This window comes from Cebidichthys violaceus, unplaced genomic scaffold, assembly GCF_023349555.1.
Source record: "Cebidichthys violaceus isolate CVI_PGR_0920_01 unplaced genomic scaffold, fCebVio1.0.p SCAF_21, whole genome shotgun sequence".
NCBI lineage: Eukaryota > Metazoa > Chordata > Actinopteri > Perciformes > Stichaeidae > Cebidichthys > Cebidichthys violaceus.
This window is the reverse complement of record NW_027176384.1, coordinates 12524789-12546734: the sequence shown is the minus strand read 5'-3', so window position 1 is coordinate 12546734 and position 21946 is coordinate 12524789. Positions and strand designations below refer to the sequence as shown.

Genomic DNA, 21946 nt, shown 5'->3' with positions numbered 1-21946 from the left:
AGTGACTTCAGTAGACGACGAGGTGAAACAACCTCCCAAAACCCGACACGAGCCGACCACGCGCAGACGGTTACAGATGTTAGCCTTAATCTTAACATGGACACACAGATGCTCGAACATGAGAGTTGACAGTTAAGGACAATCAAGTCCTTCATTCAACACGAGCTAACAAACGCTCGCTCTATTCTTCTTCTTGCTCCACTTCGGGTTCTTTATCTCTCTCCTTTCAACCTTCCTCTTTTCTTTCCATCTCAACCCAATTTCTCTACCTCCTTTCATTCTCTCCTTCTCTCTCTCTCTCTCTCTCTCTCTCTATGTGGGTCAGCGTGAAAGGCTCGTTTGTTGCCGCTGGTGACACAGCATGCCCAGAGTGTGTGTGTGTGTGTGTGTGTGTGTGTGTGTGTGTGTGTGTGTGTCTACAGGCCTCCCCTCGGTGCCTCAGGTAATGGGGTGTGATGGATAAAGGTTGATCGCCACATGCAAACACACACTCGCAACAAAACTCACACAGACTTTACGAGGCAGGATTCAGGAGGGTTTGAGCATGTCATGACGACGGCTGTCATTTTTTAAATAACAGGAAACACACACACACACACACACACACACACACACACACACACACACACACACACACACAACAACCTGCACACGCTTTTCATACAAATAAATATGTCTGAATGTATATCCTGTGTACATGTGTGAGTGTGTATTCAGAGCGACAATAACATCGTGAACAGTGCAATGCAACTTCACGCAGCAATGCTCTGCGTTGGCCAATCAAATACATGCAACTTCCTGGTAGAATATTTTGTAATGTGAATGGTGAAATGGCGGAGGATAGAATTATTGCTGCTGTGAAAGTAGATCTTATTATTGTATTATAAACAAATGTTTTAACGTCTAATAAGCCTTCCAGCTAACGGAGCTAACTTCTTCTCAGTGGTAATAATTCAACACAATGATACCCATAATGGTTCATTTTTTAGCTTAGAATTCAAAATCTTCAAATTTGGAGATACCTGGTTTTCACACATACAGTACGTGTGCTGGTGTTTTTTTTAGAAAATCAGAAGCTATATCTATCTATCTATCATTCTGCAGCTTCAGTCTGACCCCTAAGCACACAAAAACCAACAGGAACGCGACTGCACACAATAGCAGGAAGAAAACACACACACACACACACACACACACACACACACACACACACACACACACAGTTACTACAGCGAGCTACAGATTGCAGTGCTTATTCTTCTTCTTCTGTGGTCATTTATTGCCAATCTGCAGAAAACAATTTCTTATCTGCACACACACGCTTCAAATAATCACACAAACATTTCCCTCATCTCCCCGCCTCGGACCGGCCAAATGTGTTAATGTGCGTGTGTGTGTGTGTGTATACATGTGTGTGTGTGTGTGTGTGTGTGTGTGTGTGTGTGTGTGTGTGTGTGTGTGTGTTAGTGGGCGGGGTGTGAAGGCAACCCCACTCAGACTTCCTTCCCACTTTTTATCGAAGCATATACAGCATTCCTCTCTGTGTCTGTCTGTCTTCCTCCCTGTCGGCCTGTCTGTCTGTCTGCACACAGTGTTCAGTGCCTCTCCCTTCTGATCGTGTGCGTCTGTCTGTGTGTGTGTGTGTGTGTGTCTATCTGTGTGTGTCCGTATGTGTTAGCCACTAAAAAGCAGACGTTTTCTTTTGGGTCTGTAAATGAAACGTTTACACCCAGCTGTTCTCCCGTTCTGCAGAGCCGCACTAATAATCTACCAATTTAGACACCTGAAGCACATGTGGGCCACGAAAACCCCCAAAAACTGGCACCTTTATTCCGCAGGACCAGAGACTTCAGGTGGTCGTGGTCCAGCCGTGACCCGGACACCAGACGTGTGCGAGTACACCTCGAGTCTTGACCGCCACCTGACATGTGCGTAGGCTGCTCTCTGCTTCCAGTGCAGTACTTTCAGAGTAAAACGTCGCCCTCAACACTCACATCCATGATTATTTTTGGTCGTATAATAACCAGTTTTTGGGGGAATTATTCTGCCTCACCTGAAATAAGGAGCTCTAACGTCAGAAGAAGAAGTTCTGAAATATAAAGTCATGCTTTGGGGGAAACAAGCACAGGCTCTGGTGTATAGATTTATGAATTTATGAGAAAAATATGTTGTTTTTTTGACAACTTCAACAATAAATTAATAACAGTCGTTGCTTGATTCGTCACATTGTTACTTGATTACTAATTCAGCGACAAACATCGTTAAATCACAGACAGATTCATGTTTACTGCAAATGTGTAAGTAATGTGGTATGTGGGTTAAACACGTAGATATTTGGGTTTATTAATGAATGTTTTATCGATGCATTAATTGAGTAGTGCTACTTTATATCTACAGTCTGTGGTCATATTTCTATACATAACTTCAGTTTGATTCTAGCCGAGCTGGGTTTTCACTCCACTTTAATAAGTGTAATATATTTAATTATGGTCTACTTTTCTCTTCTCTGTGTGTCTCTGACAGGGAGTGGGTGTGTGAGAGCAGCTGCAGTCGGGTACACTATCAACTCTTATTAGATCACTCTCCACACACACACACACACACACACACACACACACACACACACACACACACACACACACAAAGCTAACATGCAGGCACTTCTGGACAACACACTGTTCTTGTGAATGCAAGTGCAATGTGACCAATAACACACACACACATATGCACACACACCTACATACACACACACACACACACACACACACACAATCATGAACACAGAGAAGAGCAAACAGGTTCTAGGGGGAGTAGATGTTGAAATAGAACACATAAGTAGAGTTCAGAGTGTGACAGTAGAAAACAGATATGTGGAGATAAAAAACATTCATGAGTTCATCGACAGATAATAATCAACTATTAGGATAACTGCTTACCGTTAACGTTTGTAGCTCTTAATATAAATGTAACTGTTAAAACTGGAATTTTTGTTGTGTGTGTGTGTGTGTGTGTGTGTGTGTTGTGTATGTGCATGTGTGTCTGTGTATCCGGTTGTGAGGCTGGATACAGGAAGCCTGACTCCTTCCCTCTGACCTTCCTCCCTCTATTTATAATCTCTCTCTCTCTCTCTCTCTCTCTCTCTCTCTCTCTCTCTCTCTCTCATTCATGTTCCCCAGAGGATGAATCCTAATGACTTTGCTTATCCTCTGACTTTCTTACCTCACCATGAAGATTGTGTTTTTGGTTTTCGTGGGTGAAATGTCTCCCCAACCACTGGATGGTTGGGGAGACAACTTTGATGACACCTTAACGTCGTTAAAAATCCATATATTTAGTAATAAACGTTCAAAACTGCCTGTCGTCAAACCTCAGGTGCTCAGAAAAACAAAAGAGAAACGAAAAAAGAGAAAATGAGCGACCCTGTTGTCAAAATTCAGGCCTCAAATACTTTGTTGGTTGTTTGGTTTACGACTCAATACCTGAGATTCCCATCAGCCTCGGCTGTACATACAGTCTCACATGTAGCGATAGCATGGCTGTACACTCCTGACCTCCTTTGAGGATACATTATTTTGTCATGTGAACACACTACAGACTCTGACTCAGTTGGTACACCGACCACGTCGCCGCCGATCTCTCAGTTCTGGTCAATTCCAATCTGTTTCTCTGACATGACAAGACAAAAAAACAAAGACAATTATGTCTCTGAAGGACCTCAGGACAGACCACATGTGCACGTTTCACAATGTCCTTCACTGGACACGGTGTGTGTGTGTGTGTGTGTGTGTGTGTGTGTGTGTGTTTGCCTGCCCTTCACTTCCCATCTCCATTGGCCTACATTCTTTCTCCTCTGAGGGTGGATGAGGAGGAGAGAGTGAGTGTGAAATAGAGAGAGAGAGAGAGAGGACAAGAGGACACATGAAGAGAGAGGAAAAGGAATAACGGGAGTGAGGGAGTGAAGGAGAGAGGGAGTGAAGGAGAGAGCATCTGTAGGCGGTCTTGGCTTTGCCCAAAGGCCTTGGCTTCTCTCCTCCTCCTCCTCCTCCTCCTCATCATCATCATCATCTCTCCTTCACACGTTCACTCTCTCCTGCTCTCTCTCTCTCTTTCCCCTCCACATCTTCATCCCTCCATCCACCTACTATTTTCTCTTGCTCTTTTTCACTCACTCACACGTTTTGGTTATGATGCTATGGTTTGTAAAGTGCAGTTAACTGGCCAATGTATGTCAGGGGTCACAAGCCATACAAGTTTAAAACTATTGGCTTAAGACATGGCTGAACACACCAGGATACTCATTTTTAAGTATCAATTAATAATATATAAATATTAACAGTATTTATTGACATTCATTTGTCAGCTGAATGTCTACATTAAGATTTTTTGCTTTTTTGAAAATATCTGTATTAAATATCTTCAGGCTTAACTCGCTTTCAGGACAGTCTTATCAGATTATGTATTGTCTAAATACCAATATTGATTATTTTACTGCAGTAATAATTGATAATATATATATATATATTGAACAGCCCTACTGGTTGATTTCTTGGTATCTGGTCAACAACGTCAGACTCAGTTTTACAGATTATTTAGATTTTATTCAAATAAACACAAAATACCGAATACGTGATCCAAGCGCTGTATATTTCAGAGGCAACGCTGCTGCTTCAGTACCATTCTCTCTCTCTCTCTCTCTCTCTCTCTCTCTCTCTCTCTCTCTCTATAGCAGAGTCAGCAGAGTATCTTTTCCAAAACTCCCACTTAGAAAACCCACTCTGTTTCTATAAGTAGAAGAAAGAGAGGACGGGAGCCAGAGAACTGCTTATTGTCTGTGAACTGCACTATGCACATAGTCATAGTGGTGGAGTGTCAACTCAACATAATGCTCTCTCACACACACACACACACACACACACACACACACACACACACACACACACACACACACATACACACACACACAGAAGGAGAATGAAGGCGGTAGTAGCCAGCGGGGTAATGTGAAAGGCAAAGACAAAGAAAGGAAGAGCCTCCAAAGGTGATAAAGCTTCACCAACATTCACGCCCCAAAGAAGACCCACAAATATGTTGAAACGAGGCTTTGAAACACAGCGTATGAACTCAAACTCAACTGATACTCTTGGATAACGAGCCGCATGTTGTACTACAACAACACAGAGGTATTTTAATAGACAGGTAATGTTCCAGTTTGTCAGTGCCAGCCCCCCACGGGAGACATGAATAAACAAAGAGCACTGTCTGGATGAGCTGTCAATAACAGCAACACACACACACACACACACACACACACACGCACTTCAGGTGATTACTGCAAACACGTCACACCTCTTCAAACACCGACTGGATTTCTCACTTGTGATTCATTTTGATTGTTCCTGCCAAGCGTTTTCTTAAACGTTGGGACTGTGGATTCTTTGCTTTTGCTGACTTCAGGTGAGTCTTTTTTTTTTAAAAACACAAACAGGTCCACAAGGTGTGTTCGTGGACTGAACCTGATGCAAACTTTAGGCACAAAGTCAATGGAAAGACACAAATGCATGCAAATGGGTGTCAACAGACACAAATTCGAGACAGTGACTTGAGCTATAGCTCAGGTTCCTGGTGACAGAATCAGAAAGAAACACATCGTAGAGACAATTTAGAAACATCAGAAACAAGGATTGTACACTCTGTTGTTGAGACTTTCAGTAGTATAAATAGTAGTTTAAATAGTCTTAGTGAGAAGAAAGAGCATCGAAGAATATACATGAGTAGAATTTATCGCGTTTACGAGAATGGAGCCGATGTACTTCAACAATCGCTGATATATTCGTCCAAAAGGAGCTCCAGCGTGAGTTCAGTCAGGAAGACTTTCCTCTGGTGTAATTACTTCATTCCTCATACATCTCAAAACCCTCCGATACCCGAAGCTATGATCCATACAGTGGTGGAGGAAGCAGTCAGAGCTTTTACTGAAGTAAAAGTAGAAATACTACAGAGTAGAAATGTGAAGCAGTACGCCACGGCAACGGTAAAACTATACAACATATAACAGCTAATACATGTCATGAACCACAGCCAGAACACAGGAGTGATACTTCCCTCTCCTCTCTCTTCTCTCTCACATTGTCCTCTGACACCTACATAATTACACAGTCTGTCAGTGTGTATGCACGTGTGTGTGTGTGTGTGTGTGTGTGTGTGAGAGAGCACATAATGTGTGGGAGGCATCAGATCCGTGCTGTGCATCTCTATCTGACCTTTACTGCTTAGAATAGACGCACACAGAAGAGAGAAGAAAAGCAGAGAAAATGAGAAACAGATAGATGGACGGAGGAAGAGCAGAAAGACAGAAGCATGGGGGGTAAAAGTGGATCGAAAAGAAAGAGAGAAAGCAGAGAAAAAAGGAGAAGAAGAAGTCAAACTGGGAGGAAGAAAGACAAAAGTACAAACAGAGAAAGTGAGAGAAACCACGCAAGTGTAACGTCTCTCTAACCTCTACAGCTGCCTAATAAAATTAATTATTTACTAATGACTCTCATCTAACCTGAGCAATTAGTGCGCGCGCACACACACACACACACACACACACACACACAAAGAGAGAGAGAGCGAGATAAAGATGCTGTCTCACTAATTAGAGCGTGTCTCTGCAGCTGAGGTCTGCTAGGTTGTGTGTGAGCATGTGTGTCAGTGTGTGTGTGTGTGTGTGTGTGTGTGTGTGTGTGTGTGTGTGTGTGTGGGCGGGCGAGCTAGTGTGTACATGTGTGTGTGTGTGTGTGTGTGTGTGTTGGCGAAGTCAAGGACAAAATCCCAAAACCAGCAAAATAAACGCTTAATTGCAGAGAAGAAAAATAAAACTAAGAATAATTTAAGTATAGAGTTGCATTTTAATGTGTGTGTGTGTGTGTCAGCTTTGAGGTTGAGTGGGGACTCATCTTTGTGAGAGCTGAGAGATGATCAGTGCTCAGTAATCCTACCTGCATTAGACACACACACACACACACACACACACACACACACACACACACACACACACACACACACACACACACACAAAGAGACACTTCCAAAAAACCCTGCAGTTAATCCACGCAGCACATACATGTCTACAATCAGGCTAATGTGTGTTTATGTTAATAGAGGTCTATAAATAGGAAGGTGTGCAGATGTGCAGGACCTGGGTGAGACACAGAAAGACAGTCTAGTTTGGTACCGGTCCACATTCACCAGAGAAATTAAACCCAAATCTCTCCTCTGTGGATGTGGAGCTGATGGAGCAGTTGTGAGCTCCACCAAATTAGTCAGCGCAACCATTTGGCATCAGAGCCACAGATCTCTCTCTCTCTCTCTCTCTCTCTCTCTATCTCTCTCTCTCTCTCTCTCTGCCTTTGAAATACATTTAAAAGATGATTATACCCAATAAAGCGATGATAATAAAATCTAAAAATAAAACGAGGAATCCATCTGGCTCAAAAGCTCCAAACGAGAAGAAAAATTAGAGACCAGAGGTCAAAAGCGTAGTGGGAAAATAAAATGGTGGTCTTTTTCTACCTATAAAAATACATTTCTAGTGTATACTTTTCCCAAAATACAAAAAGAGGGAAGCGTGTCATGTTTTAAAAGAAGCTATTACAGGTTTGAATATGGTGCTTTTTCTTGGGGTAAGATGAAAGTACTGCAAAACTGTTGCTACGTTTGTCTCTTTACAGCAAAAGTATTAGAAATAAATCCTTTTAATTTACACTTGACTGAGTATTAAACTTATGATATCACAAGGAACATCGTTTCTCACATTAATGTATTTGTATAAAGAGACACAAGATAACTGTAGTCAATTTATCTGCAGAACATGTTCTTGATTATATAAAATCACACTGTCTAACCAATAGTCCAAAATCCAATTATATTACATTTACTGTCATCAAATGCAGCAAATCCTCACAAACGCCTGATCTGAAAAGTCTGAGCTTCATATATAATATATATATAATGTATTTAAAACACATGCTATCATGTTTTTCATGTGTACTTTCCTGTTAATTCCTTTATCTTCAGATCCCTGCTGTGTATTCCTTGGCTACACATGTATGTGAATGGTGTCACTAAACCGAGCTGAGACAGTTAGAGTTGCGGTGATGGAGTCGGTGTCACCTCAGCGGTCGACTCCACAGGTTCATTATCGGCTCGGAGGAGACAGATGGACTTACTGGAGGTGAGAAAGGAGGCGAGAGAGGAGGCGAGAGAGGAGATGAGAGAGGAGGCGAGAGAGGAGGCGAGAGAGGAGATGAGAGAGGAGGCGAGAGAGGAGGTGAGAGAGGAGGCGAGAGAGGAGATGAGAGAGGAGGCGAGAGAGGAGGCGAGAGAGGAGATAAGAGAGGAGGCGAGAGAGGAGATAAGAGAGGATGCGAGAGAAGAGGCGAGAGAAGAGACGAGAGAGGAGGCGAGAGAGGAGATGAGAGAGGAGATGAGAGAGGAGGCGAGAGAGGAGGCGAGAGAGGAGGCGAGAGAGGAGGTGCTGCATTGAGAGTACAAACACAAACCAGGAGAACTCGCCAGTGTATGAGGGTAAAGTCAGAGTACTTTCATTCCATCTTCTTCACCTGTCTCCTTGTAGTATATTTACTCAAGTACTGTAAGTACAATTTTGAAGTACTTAACATACTGCTTCTCCATTACATTTCAGAGGCAAATTCAGAAAACCAGAGGCTGATTCAGATTAATAATACAAATCATAATCAGATAACAAATAATGATGTATTATTAGAGGTTAAGATACAACTTTATTGACACACGCTACCCAGCAGTATGTAAAGTAATTCAAATGAACTCCACCTTTACCAGCTGCAACATTAAAGTGATGATGATGATTGTGACTTTTGCTTGTAACAGAGTATTTCTGCATTATAGTATTCATATTTCTACTTCAGTAACAGATCGGAGGTATTTCTTCCACACGAGAACAAAAGCCAAAGTCCTGTTTCTTTATTGTTTTTGCAACTGGACAACAAACCTGTGATCATCCCTCTTCCTCTAGATAGCCCCAAAGCTTGGGACAACCTTCATCCAATTATAAAGAAAGCGATTAAAAGAGATAATTACTGCAGCTTACAACACACAGTCGGCAAACACACCAACCAGAAAGACAGACGAGCAGCCAGCCAATCACCCAACGTACCGACCGGCCTCTCGGGTGAAAGGGTTAACCGCTGTGAGACGGTAGGGCTCAGTTTCACGATGATAAAAGTTGCATCAGCAGGTTTGACCTGAAGGGTCAGAAAGGACCTCCAGCTCCCTGACGTAGTAATCCAGTCCTTTCACTCGGTCGGCAAATTAGCCGTTTAATCAATCACTCAGCAGCTGTCTGTCTGTTGCCGGACGCGTTTACACACAGGTGGTGTGTAAACGCGTCCGGCTCCACGCCGTCTGGCTTTGAATGAACGGTAACGCACCGTTTTTTTAGTGCACCTCCAAACACGTTTTTATACAGCAGCAAGTCAACGTCAATCACAGACGTAAGAACCCAGCAGGTACAGCAGCTCTGTGCTGCGTGATGAATATAAAATATATATATATATTCATACCAATAATTGCCAATCAATCAATCTCCTGTCACGACAGCTTGCAACCACTGAATCGTGAGTAAAGAATCCTCTCAACTAAAATCAGAACAATAATGAAAGGTTTGCGAGTGTGTGGACTGTGCATGTTTTAACGTTGCACTACGTTAACGTCTTGCCCCCGTCCTGAGCCTCTTTCCTTTACATCAGAGGAATGTAAACACACCTACAGTACGTAGAGCAGCAGAGCACAGTGCTCTTCTACCCGAAATCACAAGCAATTTCATTGCATTGCGACACATTAAGGGATTAGATGTGATGTTTGGTCGGACGGGATTTTCAGGTAATTTTCTGTGGCTCTTTGTTCTTTTGTGGCGTTACTGTCAGACAGGCCAAAGAAAGACACTTTAGGTTCAACCGCAGCGAGAAGTTCGGCTTTAAAAAAAAGCAAGACTTTCTTCTAACAAAAGGCCTCTTTTTGAAATAATGAGTGAAACATAAAAGGTGGCACATAAATCTGTTAAAGCCTTCCAGAAACCTCCTTGCACAATTGTGCGAGTGTGAGATAGAGAAGGAAGTACTTGACTAATCTTCACCACGTCAAGGTTTCTCTTCAACAAGGTTCCTCTTCCTCTCTGTTACACCAGGAAGATCCACTTCTCTTTACTCTTCTGTTTTCGCCTTTCACCCTCTAGTTTTCTTTCTTTCCAAGGAGGAAAAGCCTCTTACAGCCAGCCAGACGACTAATAAGGAGCGGCTCCTGACAGCCAATCCCCCATAATGCCTCAGCACACTGCATTATGGGCAAAATAACCCCCGACACACACACACACACACTCGCTGGCACTCTCAAACACTCCTGAAAAGGCTAGGAAAGAAAGAGAGAGAGAGAGAGAGAGAGAGAGAGAGAGAGAGAGAGAGAGATAAAGAGAGAGCAGAAATCTCACTTCTGTTCCTAAAACAGACACCAGCCTCCCTCTTCTTGATTGATATGCACAAGCATACACAAACACACCGCCAGCCAACGGGAACGTCGCTGCTCAGAGAAGGTGGGGAGGGATGTACCAAACACCTCGGTCTGTCTATGATATGTGCGTATGGAAAGATAAAGAGAAGAGGAAGAGCGGAGAAACACGCCGCATCATCGTCACGACTGATACAGGAACACACGGACGTACACGTTGCTCACCAGGTTTGACCCGAGCCAGGAAAAAGGTACACACTCCCTTTAGTATCACGGCATCCGTCCTGTGCAAAATGCTTGTATTCCCCTTCAACCTCACCCTGAGAGTCGGTCACTTCCTCCAGAACATGTTCAAAGGGCCTCTAAGCATGCGTTGGGCCACAAAGTTAATACAAAACAAGTCAAAGTGCACCCTTAGGTGTCAGTAAACAGTCGCATAGTGGCTGCTTCTGAGTGCGTTTGTGGAAAACTCAAGTCTTAATTCTTTGCTCCTTGTTTTATCACAATCCAACAATCAAAAGATGAGGTAAAAGGATACATGTGAACTTTATACGTTGATTTAAGTTTGTTAAATCTTGACTTGAAGGGAGGAGGAAACGCGGCACAGGTGACGTCTATCAACAATGCAACTATTTCGTTTTTTTGGCCATTTTTTAAAAGCAAATTGTCAGAAATTGTGTTGCTGGTTGTTTACATCTATGGCAGTCATTACTGATAGACTAATCACTAAAAGACTTCTGGGGTTTTCAACTGTTTGTCGCGCAACGCAAGCAACTTAAATACGTCAGCTTCGGGTAATTGTTAACACGATAATAATCTTTTAACATTGCTAAAATATATTTATGTAACACTTGTCTTTGACAGTGAAATATTTACAGTCTATAGACAAGTAAATGATGGGAAACTCCAATAAAATAACCAGCTACGACTGGAATTAACAAAACCGTTGATGAAAAGCCAACTGCAGCTTTAGCAGCGCACCCGATGATACACCGGTTTAAAAAAAATATACATCTGCTGAGCTGTTATGTCTTTTGAATTATCCATACATCCATACAGCTTACTCTCCTCCTCCTCCTCCTCCTCCTCCTCCTCCTACTAACAGGAAAAGAGTGTCATAAATATGCATGCATATATCTGTTCATCCATCCCGAGGATGAGATGAGAGAGGGGAAATTGTGTCAGTGAGCCTTGTAGTTCACCAACAATTGGTGCTCTGATCGTCTGCTTAAAAATTCATGAGTGTCTTTAAGCTGCCCGGACTCTGAGCCAAGCGTTCCACTGAATTGAACACAGACTGAGCAACAAAAGCGACTCCTACACTGGTTGTATAAAGCATGAGGGAGCAGCTCTTCCAGGATACTACGCAGATGTATTCAGGTGAAAGCTCTCATTCCTTATTGATTTTATCCGTTCAATCCACTTTAGCCCCGACGGGGGAAGGGAGCAGGCAGTTAATCACCATGTAAAGAAAAACACAGGGTGAAGAGCCTCTTTACTAACTAATATTTAATCTTATATATCACTGTTACAGAGGGATCCATAAACACAACGAGAGGAAATTACGAGTCATCCTAAGATATATTCTGTAATCTGGAAACCATGAACGTCCAAACATTTGGGCCAATGTTGGGACGTTGACCTGCTGCTGGTGCTACGTAGAGAAGAAGCTTACCAAAGTCACAAGGGTTCATCCTCTGGGCACCATGAATGCCTGTGTGAAATTTCTTGCCAATCCATCAAACACTTGTGGAGATATTTCACTGGGATCAACTCAGTCGGTAGGATTCATCCTCTGAGGACCATGAATGTCCGTACAACGTCAATTCATCCAACAGTTGTTTGGATTTCATTGTGGCTAAAGATGGTAAGTTAGTGAACCAAGTGTTTGCCAATTTTATGCACCAAATCGATGATTTCTTGAAATGCTTAAGTGCATAATTGCTGTGATTTCGTACACAAATACGCGAAACCTGACACATCTTTACTTTTTGTACCACGAGATTTAAAAAAGATGTGTTTAATGTTGTTCCTTGTTGTGTATAATGAGTATTGTTTTTCCTTGTTGGCCTCCTAAACTTAATTTCCCGGGGGGGGGCGCTATTGTGCAACACTGTGATGTATTGCTCGGTTAGACAATTAGCGTATAAGCAGCGCGGCATTACAGAGGTTTCTAAATGTGAAATCTCTCTCTCTCTTTCCTTTCGGCTGTTGACCCGTGTTGGTTGTTGAAAGAACTGAAAACTCAGATCACACGGGTTAAAAATTCATGAGCGCCTTTAAAGAGCCCGAAGGTATAAGTATACGCCTATGAAATCTGATAAAGGCTCAACTCAAACAATGCCGCTCTGCTGAACACTACATCTTTTTAAATGTAAATGTTGTTCTAGATCAACACAATTAAAAGTATTTGCCATGAAGACAGAACACACTAGACTTGTGAGCTTTTTCATCGCCAAGTTAAAAATATATCTGCGACCTTAAAATGCTTCATTCTAACGCCTGAGGACAGTCTTGGAAGTCATACAAGTTATCAGGCTTTTTAACATTTATTTTTAGAGCAAGTTAACTTTTATTGCTCCACCTAGTAAAGTTTACAGTAATTGTCTTCCAGTCTGACGCTATTCCTTCCTCAAATCTCGTTGTGACACAGCTTTGACTTTGTCTCTTTCTCTCTCTCTCTCTCTCTCTCTCTCTCTCTCTCTCTCTCTCTCTCTCTCTCTCTCTCTCTCTCCCTCCATCTTTTTCACCCCCCTCAACTCTCTCTGTATTTTGGCCCTAATTGAAGGCTGAAAAGAGAGTTTTGTATTCTGGCAGCATCAGATGATGAAAGGCCTTTGATCACTGTTTACCCCTGCAGGTGGTTCACAGCGGTAGCGACACGAGATACATTTATATATCTTTTCATGTTTTTGCCTCTCTTCATGTCTCTCCAGTCTTTCTTCCCTGTCCCTACTGTATATCGTCCCGTGTGCCCAAGAAGACATGAAAACCCAAAGTATATGAGCACTATGATTGTGATCTGTTGTTTGTAAAGTGGGCAGTAAATAGTGGAGCGATAACTTTACGACATCCTGTCCTGTGGCACTTTGTTTCTGCACCAGTTCCCATAAAGGACGCTGGTGAAATCTCACCACGCGATAAGCTGGCTGACGAAACAAAGCGGTTGTTTCTTTGTCTTTTTTTTTTGTTTCCCCTCTTGGGCAGCAGAGTCACGGTTTAGGGGCTAGCTGGGTAGTCTGCCATGTGGAGGCTCAAGTGGTGGTTCATGGACTCATTAAAAGTCCCCGTCCATCCAGCTGTTTTTTGTCAGCAGAACTTGGTTGTGTAATGGGCCATAATTCAATATTCTTATTAATATCATGCTAGGATTCCAGGTACGAGTGGGCGATATGTACCATGGTATAATAAATAGCATGACATCAATATAGTATATCATGATATGGATAAAATAGCTAGACAACGCTGCCTTTTATTAAATAAAATATATTTTTTAATGAATAGCTCATAGACCAATACATTTCATCACATTAGTGCAAAATTCATGTAAACATAATATAATAAATTGCCATAAATCGGCCCTGCTTATTGATTAGCAACTGGAGCTGAATTGATAATAGTCTAAAATGAATCGTCAATCAATCGCTGTGATAATCCATTCATCTTCTCAGTCGTTTTTCCATGCATGAATGCCAGAAATGCTTTTGTTACAGCGGCTTCGATGTGCAAATTGGATGCTAGTCTTTGTTGCACACACACACACACACACACACACACACACACAATAGTAAGACGACTACCTATCTTGACAGCTGGATGATCCCAAAAAAAAAAAATGCATAAATGACCAGCTGACTGTCACAGATAGACAGGAAGTGTCTGGAACCACAACTCTCTGACTCACTAGCTCGCTCCCTGATTGGGGTGTCCAGCTGGTTGACTGACTAGCTAACTGAAGTGATGTCTTACACACTAACTTGGCGTGCTGACTAACTGGTTGGCGTGACACACACACACACACACACACACACACACACTCAAAGCAACTGTCTTTGTGACTGCCATGCAGGCAGACGGGTGAGACGTCTCAGAATAGATAAAAGGAGGGACAGTAGACAGTCTTCTGAGAACAGACACAGACAAAGTGTGACGAATGTCTGCTAGATAAGTTACACGTGTCTTACGCTGCCATAAACACATCATACCACACACACACACACACACACATTAGCTTTGATGTTCAACGCCATCATTTCTCAGCTCATATCGCCACATATGGAAATTCAATCCGTGGCTCTGGCCGCTTCAAAGCTATGCAAGCTACCTTCTCACGAAGCATCTCTCTTGACCGGCTAATGTCATTTCCTCCACACGGCTGATCCCAGGAAGAGGAATATTCTCAGATTCTTCACAGCTTTTATCTAATAAGGCCAAAGATCAACACTACACCAAGACACGGTGGCATGTAACTGATGCCCCGATCATTGTCATGTATGGAAGAGACGATAGAAGGTGAACATACGGTGTGGAGGATTCAAAATAAAGAATCTTATAGAATACAGTCTATTTTCTCGAATAAGTGAGGATGCACTTTGCCATTAATAGTAAAAATCTTCTTCTTGTGTTTCCCCAGAATACATTTGTATGAACAGCGAACAATGGCTGCGCTCACACGAGCCAAATGTTCTCTTTCCAAATGGAAGTAACCCAACTGGGGATTTCCAACGAGGCCGTTTAAAAAGTATATAAAAATGACTCGGGGGAAACGCTGCGAAGGGAAAATATTGTGACGATGTTGCCCCGTCACTACGAGGCAGTAACTGTCTCCAATTAGTACGTAAAAGAAATAGTTTGACATTTTTGGGGAAATGTCCAATAGACCGGCGGATACATTTATAGTCCAGCACACAAACCACTGATTACGCAAATCAAAGAGTGTCTTTAAATAGGCTAAATGTGGCTAAATGAGACTAGTCCTCCTTTAGCTTAGCGATGGTGACTTTAAGTCATGTGACTCGAGTGTATCGGCAGCTGAAGAATAATCAGCGCACATTTAGACGCCCCAACTGTCTCCTTCATATCCTAAAGGTTGAATGAACAGTGGACCATGCTTCTTACAGGAACCCTGCAGCACATATCACAACGGTCAGCCTTTATTCCACATTACATGAATTAGAAAAAAGGTTCTGACATGCACAGTTTACCAAATCCACCCTTTCTACGTTTTTTGTTTTTTTTACTGAGGCAACAGATGTATCAGAACAAAACACTTCCGCTATTATGAAATTGGACAAGGCGAACCAGCTATGCCCCCCCCCCCCCCCTTGATGATGCACCGTCTCCTGGAAACTTCACAAAAGATGGTTTCCCTCAGAGACAACAAGCAGCGGAAGAAAGACTCTACAAACGCTGGTTCAAGGCAAGGATGCTGAGTCTCCCCTTGGTAACGTATTTGCCTTACAGTACTTTAAAAAGACTATGGATCTTCAAAAAACGATATTATAAAACCGGACAAATTATCATCTATCAAATGGATTGTAATAGGATCATCCTGTGCCGTCCCTTCTTTTTTTAAATGAGATGAACCTCCTTCCCAAATGGCCAGTTAATTGTGTTTTAATGTGTTTAACATGATGCATATTTCATCTGATTGGGACGTTAATTACTGGCGGTCCCTGTCGTCATGTTTAATCCATGTTAATTTATTGTACATCATTTAGAGAATACAGATCGTACCAGGCCGATATATGACCTTATCTCTGTACAACTCTTAAGACCAGCCAAAAATCGAATCATATTCAATAGACTCTGTTGCTTTGTTTTGCCACAGTTTCCAAAAATAAATCAATCAGATACAAACAAGTTAAAATGATTGATTTTACCTCTAAATGCAGATCATTTTGGTTGACATACATTCACATAGACAGAGCCACAAATTGATAGACAGACAGACAGACAGACAGATGCCACACATTCCTGACTGACATTTGACAACAAAAACTGTGTGTGTGTGTGTGTGTGTGTGTGTGTGTGTGTGTGTGTGTTTGGTCTCTAGCCAGTTTTCACTATCAACAGCAGCTGCCAGTCGCACCAGGGTGTCAGGCTGCTGCTGGCATTCACACACGCACACACACACACACACACACACACACACACACACACACACACACACACACACACACAAAAACGCACACACACACACACACACACACACACACACACACACACACACACAAACACACACATACATTGCCCACAAATCAATACTGTTTCTGCTCCCCCTCCCCCCTCTCTTCACATGCTCCAACACAACAGCACTACAACACCACTGGGAAATGAGCGCACACACACACACACACACACACACACACACACACACAAGCATTGTTGCATGTGCAAAATTGTTTTGATCCATCACTGTCATGGGCCAAAATGCTGCTGTTGCTGCTGCTGTTGTTGTGTGTATCAATGTCATGTTCAGGCTGTTAACTGCATGACCACCATAGGACACAGTCTCACAGCTGTTCAATAGTCAACATGTGGAGCTATATGACAATTTAGCGTTCACAAAAAATAACCCCTCTCATATAATCCCTCAGTCTCTTTGTGTTTATCATAAGCTTTAGCTAGCTTACATGTCATCCTTACCATAGCATTAGCTTGTATACAATAACCTAGCTAACGTTAAATGTTTTGGTTTGGTTTAGTTAGTTAATTTAATATTATTATATTTCATTATATTGAGCATTTTTTTATATTTAATATTTTTACTATGCTATTTTTATTGTATATATTGTGCATTTTTTATATTTAATATTTGTTACTCTTATTTTTATTATATATATATATATATATATATATATATATATATATATATATATATATATATATTGCATTTTTATACTCAATATTTTTTTGATTTTACTTTGATTGCTTTACCTCTATCATAATTGCTGTTGTAGCGAACAAATGAATTAATAAAGTCTCTATCTATCTATCTATCTAAATGAATAACAGATAAAAACATCAACATATCCCCCCTCTGATTAGCATCATGTCCCAGCATCCTCACCGATACGAGGTCTGTTTTCTGAACGCCAGTCCTCTTAGTTTATCCTCCAGTGTCTCCTGCTCCAGGTCTTGCAGGCTGCTGAACGTGTCGCTGCAGCAGCCGACGCCAGCTTCCTCCGAGGCGGCTCCGGACTCCGAGTCACCTCCGTCGGCTCCCAGAGAGGCTATGCGCCCGCTGAACCCGCAGGTTCGCTCCTTCGCTTGGGGGTCCATTGCTGGTCCGGTCTATGGATGTCTCGCCTCCGCTCTGGACCCCCCCTCTCTACCGGCTTGTGCCGGTGGTGGAGAGGAGAATTGGGGGCGTTTTGGGGGGGGGGAGTAAAAACGACACCGACTAACGTTCTCGAGCGGTTTGACCGTTGTGATTTTCTGACCGCTGACCGCCTTTATGTACACGGGCAGCCAGGCACGCGCAGCCGCCTGGACATCAGACCGAACTGCAATCTCACGCGCTCCAAAACCAACTGGAGGAGAGATACGTCAAGCTAAGCAACGTCATCCAGGAAGTCTAGCGTCTTATCCTTCAAAATAAAAGATTTCCCCAAAACGTCTTTATTAAATTACAGCTGTAGAAGAATATCTGAGAACTAGTTGAACAGAAATAATGTAGACATCTGTTATTTCTGAAAATAATGAATCCCATGACATATATGCAGTTGTCTATAAATATAGCTATGTTAACGTGTATTATCTACAGTTAATATCTTTAGTAGAGACTGAGTAGGACTCCACTTTGTAGTGGGCAAAGAAAGGGAAACATTAGTGTATTTCATATCTTATCTCTTACTCTCTCTAACATGATGAATAAGAAAGCACTTCGTTCTGGAACCTCACAACATTTTATTTCCACATTCTCTAAAAGATACAACGACATATATTTTCTACACGTTCAAAAAGTTGAATTAAAACTACAGGCTACGGATTTATTATGTGGACATCATTTTACAAGCTCAAAATATATTAGACCACCAGTTGATGCCATAAATAAGTAATTTCATTATGTCTAAAATGAATCATAAATGATTTTCCATAATATCAAGACAGGAGACTCTCATGATTAGAAATGCAATATGCTGGTTCATTAAGATGGTTGCAATCAACTGGCAGAACTGTAGTTTAGTTATTTGTGGTCACAAACGATACATTTTATTCATAATACTCTCTTATCATTACAACACTCTCTGACTTACGGGGCATAATGTACAATAAGGGGATACTATGTGTAATACTACGGACATAATCATGGACTTTGTTTATATTTTTGGCGTTGTGTATGTTGTGGATTTGCAGCTTATCGTCCTTGAAAAAAGCTTTTATTTTTATACATATGACCGGAAATTGGGTATTTGATTCTTTGTGCGACATGGTGAGTTTTCAAAAAAACTGCGAAAGCGCGGCGACAATTAACACGTTCAACTAACTGCAGCACCCTGTCTGTCTGTCCATCCCTGTAAGCCCCCCCCCCCCCCCCCCATGTGTGTGTCTGTCCGTCTGTCCGTCTGTCTGTCCGTCCATCTGGCCCATGGGACGAGCAGCATGGCATTGTGGGATATTCCCTCTCCTCCTCCTTTCTGCAGCATCATCAGTCAGAAAGTAGGGCAGAGGGTGAGCGTGCACGCACGGACACACGCACCCTCTCTCAGTGTATCACTCTCACACTCTAATCACACACATACACACACACACACACACACAGCCCATATGGTGCGTTCAGGGACTGCGTGTGTCAGAGCCTTCCCGATGATAATATTCTCACATTGCTCGTCATTATGTTTAATCATTCTTTAGGTCTTCCAGAGGAAAACATCAGGCCACATCTGTCCGCCTGCTGTTGTCGCCTCGCTGCATTAAACCCTCAACACTGACCTGAGGTGAACTGTTTCACCTTTCTGTACCTGTATTTTTAGGGGTTTTTTCCAGCAGTGGAGCATCTGTCCTCCATCCTATTCACCATAAATAATTTAACGAAACACACCACGTGAAATTACAGACAAACACGCAGTCGTTCTCGTTGTAATAACTTCAGTTCGGCTGCTTTAATTTGTCACTGTGACGCTTTTGGACATTTGGATTTCCAGTTAGTCAACATTGTGACTTAGAATCTTGATTTTTTTTTTTTATTTAGTATAACAAAATGTTGATTTAATAAAAGTTAGTACGTCTATGTTGACATCATATCTCATAACTTTGACTTAAGTCAACATTTTGACTTAGACTTTGTAAGCTTTGACATCATATCTGATAATCTTGACTCAATAAGTCAACATTTTGACATTATATCTCATAATTTGAATTGAATCATTTTAATTTTGGCATCGTATCTTTTAATTTTCTCTTTATTTAAGTCAACATTGTGACTGAGAATCTTTTAATTTAATGTAGTAACTCATAATTTTGTCTTAGTAAGTCAAATGTTTGTCTTAGCATCTCTTAATAGCTCATAATTGTGACCTACGATGGCCATTTTTATTCTTATAATGCATAACTTTAAATCTATTTTGTGCTTCCACTGAGGGTTCAGGGTCAAGGGGCAAAACAACACTATTTTAGAAGGAAAGTCAAAGTATAAATTTGATGGGATCAGACGTTCACACCAGGACACAAAAGACAGAAAACAATGTAGAAAGTCTCTCAGTGAGCCCTGGTGAAAGGATTTTTCATGTTCTGTGAAATCAGATCGCAGCTCCTTGATCCGCTTACTGACTCTCGTTACAAATGTTTCCTCACACACTTTAAAGACTCTGCTCTGTTATTCGTATCGATTTTATTACAAACACGACGCACCATAGCCGGAGAGCGGTAATGGAATTTATTGTTGCTGCGTTACTATGAGACTGTTGTGAAGTGGAGGGACTGTGTATTGTCTTGGACTGTCACAGCAATCTGCAGCACTAATTGTTGAGGCGATGCTGCTGATCTATTTCAGGATGTCGTGGCGGAGGACACGACGCTCCTCTACAGGCCGCTATGTTAGCCCTGAGACACACGTCTGTCCTAATGGAGTCTAACTTCATTTAAGCTGCACAAGAAACGCTTCAAAGACAGAAACTATCGATCATACATTGAAGTAAACGTTACATGGTGGGCGGTTGTTGCACTTGATTTGGAGAGTTTTTTTGGAGAGAAAGCAGCACTTAAGGAAATAAGAAAAAGAGTCTCAACACAGCAGTGCTTCGAGCTAAATGCTAACATGCTCATAGTGACAATACTAACATGCTGATAATTAGAAGGTACAATGTTCACTATCTTAGTTTAAAGCTACAAGGAACTTTCATTTTGTGTTGGTTTTGGCGGTCCCTGTGGTTGAAAGTGGTAGTGTTTCTAAGCACCAGAGTCCCTTTAGAAAACCTCTCATTTTACTCAGCAGGGTCTGACAGTCTGCCCCTCTCAGTCCTGGTTCTGGTTCTTCCGTGCCGCAGGTTCGAGGCTGCAGGTGAAGCCGGATCTGGGTCTGTCCACGGTGGACCGGTCTCTGCTGGAGGATCTGGGTCTGTCCACGGTGGACCCGGTCTCTGCTGGAGTCTGAGCTGAAGGAGTTTCTGGTGAACCTGCATGATGTCATCTGGTTTCACCAGAATCCGACCCAGAATCCGATGACGAGCGTTAAGAATAACTCTATAGAAACAGACCATCTTCTCTCTGATGGTCTCTTTACTGATGGAGGTCTGATAGAGGATCAGGACTACACTGAGACTGGTTCATAACCAGTTAAAAGGTCCTCATAGTAACTTTAACATGTTAGCAAGCTAACTTTTGTTTTTTCTTTCTCCTCTAACGTCAACAAACAGACCAAACACAATCACAATCTGTTTTGCAAAATATAATTTTACTAAAAATACTGAATATTCATTTGAAAGCAAAGAGACAGGAGTGGCTTTACACTGAAGCAACATGGAAAATTAAAGCTGATTTGGAAAAATCAGCTTTAATTGACGTTTTCCATGAAAAATAAATCTAAATTAAGTTAAAATCTTGCTATTTCCTATGACCTCAGCAGTGAGGAATGTCGTTGTGGCGGCCTCGGAGCAAAGACTATCATCAGTGCATCCTAACGTACAGATTCAACAACAAATCTTTGACAATCTAGCCGCCGATTGATCTACAAGGCTTAAAAACATGAGACCGAGATATACAAATATTGTCTTCTAGTCTCTAAACAGGACTGTGGTCTATTTCTGTGGACAGTTTGATTCATCCTCAGTCTGTAAAATAAAATGGACTTAAATAACTTGAGTTTTTAACAAAGGGGATGTTTGTATTTGCAACGAGTCTGTAACACACATAAGCAAAATGATAAAAAACACACTAATTTAAAGCCATGACGTGTAATTAAAACTAACAAACAGACAGT

At 41.9% G+C, this 21946-nt stretch overlaps 1 protein-coding gene across 9 annotated transcripts in view; it reads right to left on the bottom strand.

The window, feature by feature from the left end:
• dgki (diacylglycerol kinase, iota) overlaps positions 1–18006 on the bottom strand; it is a 54797-nt gene extending 36791 nt beyond the window's left edge. For all 9 annotated transcript variants that reach the window (XM_068717454.1, XM_068717455.1, XM_068717458.1 and 6 more), the window contains exon 1: positions 17597–18006. In XM_068717454.1, the coding sequence (XP_068573555.1) occupies positions 17597–17808 (212 nt within the window). In that variant the 5' untranslated portion in view covers positions 17809–18006. The remainder of the gene's footprint in view (positions 1–17596) is intronic.
• Positions 18007–21946: the final 3940 nt, after the last annotated feature.